This window comes from Fusarium vanettenii (assembly GCF_000151355.1).
Source record: "Fusarium vanettenii 77-13-4 chromosome 8 genomic scaffold NECHAsca_17_chr8_1_0, whole genome shotgun sequence".
In the NCBI taxonomy this organism is placed as follows: Eukaryota; Fungi; Ascomycota; class Sordariomycetes; order Hypocreales; family Nectriaceae; genus Fusarium; species Fusarium vanettenii.
Genome location: NW_003315868.1, coordinates 588,588 through 595,622, shown reverse-complemented (window position 1 = coordinate 595,622; position 7,035 = coordinate 588,588). Strand labels below are relative to the sequence as shown.

At 52.3% G+C, this 7,035-nt stretch overlaps 2 protein-coding genes across 2 annotated transcripts; both read right to left on the bottom strand.

Moving 5' to 3' along the window:
- Nucleotides 1-208: 208 nt before the first annotated feature.
- NECHADRAFT_83457 (uncharacterized protein) lies at nt 209-4,075 on the bottom strand (the record flags this gene model as incomplete). The annotated part of the gene is made up of 8 exons (XM_003046913.1): nt 209-2,650; nt 2,759-3,072; nt 3,138-3,212; nt 3,267-3,347; nt 3,400-3,483; nt 3,536-3,631; nt 3,683-3,739; nt 3,796-4,075. 8 exons carry the CDS (start codon nt 4,073-4,075, stop codon nt 209-211), a joined length of 3,429 nt encoding a protein of 1,142 aa, XP_003046959.1.
- Nucleotides 4,076-5,706: 1,631 nt separating this feature from the next.
- On the bottom strand, nt 5,707-6,618 carry NECHADRAFT_83456 (uncharacterized protein; the record flags this gene model as incomplete). The annotated part of the gene is made up of 1 exon (XM_003046912.1): nt 5,707-6,618. The coding sequence occupies one exon, from the start codon at nt 6,616-6,618 to the stop codon at nt 5,707-5,709; it is 912 nt and encodes a 303-aa protein (XP_003046958.1).
- Nucleotides 6,619-7,035: the final 417 nt, after the last annotated feature.

The following is a 7,035-nucleotide window of genomic DNA, read 5'->3' as shown; positions in this document are numbered from 1 at the left end:
GACAGTTGCGGAAGAAATTTTTAAGCCCCCTTGCACACTATGTTCCAGCCTTCACTCTGATATCACGGCAAAGTCACTTCAATAGCAACTAGAAGTTTGTAAAATCCCTGTTCCTATCTTCATCAGGCTCCCCAATAACCCTCATCCACATGCAAGCAATCCATAAGCCCCAAACTCATACAAACATCAAACAAAGCAAAATTCACCTTCACTCCACATCCTTCATCTCACAATCCCCATCCTTATCCCTAACCTCAACCGCAAAGCAAGCAGTCTCAGCCTGCACCGCATACATGGCCCTGTCTGCACACCCAGCAAACTTTGCCCTCTCTGCATCCTGAGCACCCTGCGCCTTCTGTGCACCCTCTATGTTTTCGAACGCCGTCTGAAGTCGCTGTAGCTCGGTCAACTCGGTAGACATGTCGACCGAGATTATCTTGCCCATTGAGGGTGGTTTGACGATGCGATCGGCTGTCTGGGCGAATCGCGCGTGGGTGGAAATAGAAGCAAAGGTGGCTTCTTCGGCGCTCCAGGCGTAGTGAGCCATTTGGACTCTGTCTCGGGTGCCTGCGACGATTGAGTTGCGGTCGACTCCGAAAATTGGTGAGTTGCTCTTTGTGGTGCTCTCGGCGGGACTAGTCGGGGTATGTGACGACGACTTGAGAACAATCTTGATTCGACTAGAAGATGCTGGTTCGTTGTTTGTAGTGTTTTTGGGGTCTTTCCGAGCTGGTGTCTCTGTGTTTGCAGTGCGTTGCGCTTCGGTGATTTTGGGCTCGCTCTCTTTGTTAGCTTCAAGAGCAGAATGTCCATCCTTTGGACCTTCGTTTCCATTTCCCTCTGCCACAGTCGTCCCCCTGCTCTTCTTCTCAATGTCTTTGACGGCCGACTTCCTCTGTCTCCCACCATCATTCGCCTTTCTGGATCTCTTCTTCCGATCACCTCTCTTGGGACAGTATGCCGTATCCTTTTCGGCCTCTGGGAGAACGATATCATAGCCTCCCTCCCAATCTTCCGCAAGCATCTCCGACGACTGCTTCTTCCGGCTGCGGTTATTGCTGGTGGAACTTTTTCTCGCAGTGGTGGATTTCTTGGGCAAGTAGTGAGCAAATTGGGTGTCGAGGTAGTGACGAAGTTGAGCAGATGGTGCCATTTCGGAAAGATCTTGGGTCGTATTGGCGGTGTCTGAGGCGCCTCCAAGCATGGCCAGTCGGTATTCAGGTAGTGTCGAAGCACTCGGAGCCGCAAACATCTCGCAGTCGGTATCTTCTTCGTCGACGAATGAACCGTTCTCGCTGAGCTGATCAGCCCCCTCGACATCCATCCCCTCGGCCATGTATTCGTCATACGCCTGCCGGTACCAAAAAGCGTTGAAGAGGTTCTCGGCTGAGCCTTGGTGAGGGTCTTCGTGGGGAGAGCTGTTTGCGCGATGAGCTGCAGCTGCCTCACACTGATGAACCTGTCCGTTCGTCACTGTCTGTCTGCCGTTTGTGACCGAACGGTGACTCGCGTTTGGCATGCCTTGAGCTGACACACTCCCAGTTGTCCCAGTCTCATGGCGAGCACACTCGACAATGACGTCCGCGTATGCTTGGAGAGTACGGGGTCCCAGGTTAACGTAAGCCCCCTGAGGCCAACAAGCCTCTCTGCATGGAACCCAGTCTCGTCCCTCTTCCAGAAGAGAGTTGGCAAAGCACCCGGGGACATATCTGCGTGCCCGGGGGTGCCGTCGACCGAACGCAACATGTAGGAAATTTTCTTGCTGTTGGGATGGCCGGTATCCGAAAGGCCCTGGCAGGAAGGGCAGTGGTGGCAGGGGCTCTGAGACAGGAAAAACGTTGCCGCTGTTGTTCGTGGTGGGCTGAACGAGGGTGTTCGAGGTGGCAGAGGGTTGATCCTTGGGTTGTTCAAGATCTGATCTGGCGTCTGTGTTGGGCTTGTCGGCCTGGTCGGGAGACAGAGTCTTGTCATCGTCAACTTGTGTCTCTTCAGAATCATAGTCTTCATTCAGGTCATTCGCATCGTTAAACTCATTACCGTAACCCCCTTCCTTGCGGTGCAAAGGCACACGCTGTCCAACAACACCGAAACGAGGCGCAAATCCCCCTTGATACCGCAGTGGCGAATCATCCACAGGAACGTTGGTAGTTGGCGCAGCAGGTCGAACATTTAAGAGATTGGGATTAGCCCATCCCAGTTCCACGGCCTGGTGAACGATCTGCTTGTCAATACCATCCTGGAAAATCTCCCACTCAATCCGTAGAGGCAAAAAGTCCTTGTAGGGTTCAGCGCAAAACAAACGAAACAAAGCAACCAAACCATGCATCCTCCTCTCATGCAAAAACAAAACTCCTCGCTCCTCATCCTCTAGAGAAATGTTGTCCGTAAGAAGTGCCGGACGGTTGTAGTGTAGAAGGGCGGGGACGGTGATCCTCTTCTCAAGTGCGTGCTCAAGCAAAGGCATGTGAGGAATCGTGAGGACATACTCCTCCCAAACGCGCCACGCGTACTCCTCTCTCAAGTAGATCTCGAGAAACTCCTGGACCTGCTGACGAGATAGGCGCAAGGTAAACGTGACAACCTTGGCGAAGCGATCCTCATCGTTCAGGATCCGGATGATGATCCACCTGACACCCCACGACAAATCTTCCTAGATCTGAGGCGGGGGCATGTTGGTCGAGAAGGTGTCGGTGAAGGAATTCCACGCGGAAGAGTAGTCAAAGCCTTCGAGGAGTTTATTAAACTCGTCGTCGCTTACCAAGCTGGGGATCGGATCCAAAGCAACAGGGTCCTCAAAGGGGGAGGGGGTGGCCTCCAAGGGAGCGGAGGGCTCCTTTGACGGAGCAGGGAGATCTTGTGTGGGTGGAGTAAGGCGGTCTAGCGGAGGAGTAGAGACACCTTGACGGGGGGCAAGAGCATACTCAGGGAGAGTAAAGGTATCCTGCGGGAGAGTCAATCCACCTTGCGAGCAAGCAAGCAGACCTTGTGAGGGGTCAAAGTAACCTTGCGAAGGCAAAGCAAGGAGATCTTCGGCGGGAGGAGTGAGAAGAGCCTGCGATGAAGCAGGAAGATCTTGAGGGGGGGCTAACTAGTGTTAGCGAAGTAAACAAACATGGCATCGTCAGTGATTCACTTACCAGAGGGAGCGGAAGAGAAACAAGCCTCAAAGATGTCGTCGAGACTGAGGTCAGTGCCGACATCTGGCAGGGGCACTGTTGGTTTGTCAGTGTCAGGCCACAGGCAAACAAGGTCAGTGATCCACTTACTAGGAGGAACGGGAGGGGCAGCCTGGAAAATTGGCTGGCTTTGAGGAATAAAGCAGCCACTAGCGGGCTGCGGTGGCTGGTCTGGTAGCATGTCAGTATCAAGGTCAAGATTGAGCGTTGGGAATTCACTTACAGCCAGGAAGGGTGAACAGAGCAGCCGCCCCGTTGGGCTGGCTGCTCAAATCGGACAAGCCGCAATCGAAAGATTGCGGCTGGGCTAAGGACTTGTCAGTGTCGACTCCCAAAATATGCCAGGTGGTTTCACTTACGAGGAGGAGGAGGGGAGAGAAACTGGGATTGGGCGGTCCCAGTGACCGATGGGATGCCATAAATCTGGCTCCCACCGGGGAGATAGCCAGCTGGCACTGTTTACTGTTAGAAAGTATAACAAACCAAGATCGGAGGTAGTAACTTACCGAAGGGGAGACGTTGTTCAAACAGGGGGGTCTCAATCCCCTGAGGAGCGGCGGGCACTATTTCTTGTTAGTCTCAGACTCAGCAAAACGAAACACTGAAATATCAAACTTACCGAAAGGAAGAGGGGGCACGGTAGTCCCCTGAGGAACTGCCGGCACGGTCAGGACGGGGGTCTCAACCCTCGCCGTCCTGTCGCCCCTCTTCTTCGTGACCCGGCCGGAGGCGACGGCGGGGCCAGGAGCGGCGGCCGGGGTCTTGGCCGCCTTCTTGGGCTTGGCCACCCGCTTCGGGGCGACCCGGATGGAGGCGAGCCTCCCCGCCGCCACTGCCTGGAAGGCGAACTCCTTCTGGGCAGCAAAGCTGCCGGGAACGGGAATGTTGGTGGGATTCATCTCGACTGTTGTGTGAGAGCGCGCGGTTAGCAAAAGAATATCAAACGGTGATTCAATGACACTGTTGATTGGATGAAGGGAATAGTGAAGAGTAGGATAGAGTGTTTAAAACATGAATCAAATAATAATCAAAGGAGAAAAAAAATACTCAGCCAAGTGTTCAAGAATATCAAGGAGTATCAAGACACTTGGCCAAGTATCAAGACAACCAAGGAATATCAAGCAACTTGAAAGAAAACCAAAGCAATGGAAAGGAAATATGACTTACGAGATGAAGAATTGGTGATTTGTTTGAAAAAAAGAAGCAAGTTGGTTGATTGAGTGTAAGAGTGTGTGTGTCTGAGGAAAGAAAGAAACCAGAGAATCAAAGTGCTCGTCCCTTCTTTTATGTCTGAAAACTTGAGCAAGATGGTCAGCTTTACTCGGAGAACAACAGAATCAAACATTTCACGATGTCAACAGAAATCACAGAAACCACAGCAACGAGAAGAGAGGTCGTCGCCGTTGGGAAAGGTAATATGAAGGCGTCGCCGGTTACCGTTCGGCGGGTTAGGCTGTCATTGGTCGAATATGGCCAAGCCACGGTCTTAAATCGTTTAGAATTCAGGGGTCTGCAGTGCGTGACTCCCCGGCTGTATACGGAGGACATTGGGGAGAGTTAATTGAATGTGTCGCCGTTGTTGTCAGGGCAATTGGCTTGATTCCCTCTCGTTGGGACTTTGAGGATGGGACACGAGGACAGATGAGGCCTTTTCTTTAAGGCAGCAATGGAATCGAGCAGTATCGTGAAACTATAACTGAGCTGAAACTTAATTCCTTCACTGGTCGTGATAGTCACACCCCTTTCAAGGGGTCAAAGGGATTCATTGCTTCGTCAGATCCAGATGCCTTCAAAGAGATTGATTGCTCATTGTAAACCACGTCCTTTTATTCTAATTTACTGCTCATCGTAACCGATTTGGGGATGCCATTGAACCTCAATGCTGGAGCACACGACAGACTAGTTATCTACATTATCAGATTCAGGATCCGTCCAAGTGCGTCGACTCCCCAGTATCAGTTCCTAAACCAGGCACTCCTTTTTGCACAGATGATCCATCAGGGGTTGTCGTTGGGTCTCAATTCCGTGAAACTTTGTCAATTGGCTACGCTGTCAAATCTCGACGCCTTCGAGAGACTTCTGTCGGCACATCTCTCCTCATCTAGGCATCACTCGCGAGCCCATTCGTCAAGTCCCAATTCTACCAAGAACTGTTGTTGTTCTCATGACGTCTCTAAACACAGCAATGCAAATGAGAGGTGCAATCAAGAACTATAAACTGATCGTGCTGTCAAATCTCGGCGCTCCATGGCCTTCTATCCTTCTGTCTGATAGTTCTCTCATTCATATTCCTAACATCAACAAAGTCATAAGCTCAACCAAACACAAAAAAGCATCACCACGACAACCTCATGCAACTCGATAAACTCAATATCAAAAGAAAACACATGACTTTCATAGCCTAACAGACATATCTAAGGTATACAGGGTATCAACAACGACAACACCAGACAACACACCCAACTCCTCCTTGACGCCATCCCCAACCGAAACAATTAAAACCTTGACCAGAATTTTCTTCACCCCGTGATTACATGTCCATAAAGGGAACAAACGCATCTCGCCCTTGGAACCGATCGTGATCAAGTGCAACAGAGTCACCTTGGTCAGAATTTCCCTGCGTCTCCATCACCTCGTCAATGTGGCGTTTTCCATGCTGCCCCGCAATCTTGGCCTGCGAAGCAACCTGTGACCGCGCCCTCAGGATATCCTCCCAGCTCTGCAGCTTGCGCTTGACGTCCTCGTCGAAGCAGCAGCAGAACCGCTGCACGGAAATAAACTGTATCGTCGTGATCATGTCCTTTCCGAATAGCGCCATGATGTACGCCGCTGCCATGGCGGCTGACCGGTCGTTGCCCGTCTCGCACGCCACGAGAACTTTGCCCCGACGAAACGTGGCGGTCTCAACAACCAGGCTGCCATCCTTGCTTCTGCCCTGCGCTTGACTGTGGTAGATGGTGAGGAGGTGGTCGTTGACTGCTCGGATCGTGTTGGAGAAGGAACTAATCATGTTGTCGTAGCCGTCCATGTCGACGTAGTGCACCACAATGCCCAATGTCTGAGCAACCTTTTCAATGCTCATGAGCTTCATACCAGCCATGCGCGCATCCCGCGCAACCAGAACCATGGTGATACCCTCGCTTCTCAGAAACTCGCCATCACGCGCGGCGCTGTTTGGTCCGAGATATAAAAAGTTGAGCAGAGGCTGAGCCTCTCTCCGCTGCTCGTATGACCAGTCCGACGCGCGATCGGTGGGTGCGTGGGTGACGTTCTGGGTGATGATGGCCACGTCCCTCGGGGTGAGCTGTTGCGGATCGACGTTCTCGTACGAAGGGAGGAGACCTGGGATCGAATCTCCTCCAGAGCCGTGTGCCGTGGGGGGAATGTGGATGAATGGAGGGCTTGGAGGTCGAAAGGTGTAGGGAGCGGACGGAACCGCCATGTTTGCGACGGAGCGCGCTTCCTCCATCTGTGGAGCTCCTCGTGGGAAACTTCAAGTTGATAAGGGAGTTTCTTTGTGTCGCTGTAGCGGGCGAGGTGGTACAAACAAGGTCGTGGTCGCTTGAAGTGTGCAGAAGATGAAGTTGGGAAAAGGTGACGTTGCGCAAAGGGAGTGTTATCTTAAAGTCTGAGGTGCTTGGAGCCTGGGCTGCCTGCGGTCGCTCTTTATTTCAGGCGGGGCTCAGCTGGCCGCTCAGGGTCCCACTCGCCGCCTTACAGGGGCCGGCTAATGACGTTAGTGGGGAAAGCTCACGAGCCCTACGAGATGATGGTCAGGGGTTCTCTCGAATGGAATGCTTCCATCATCAAACTCAAAAGACAAACGCCAACCGTCAGCCACTCAAGTTAGATCCAGGGG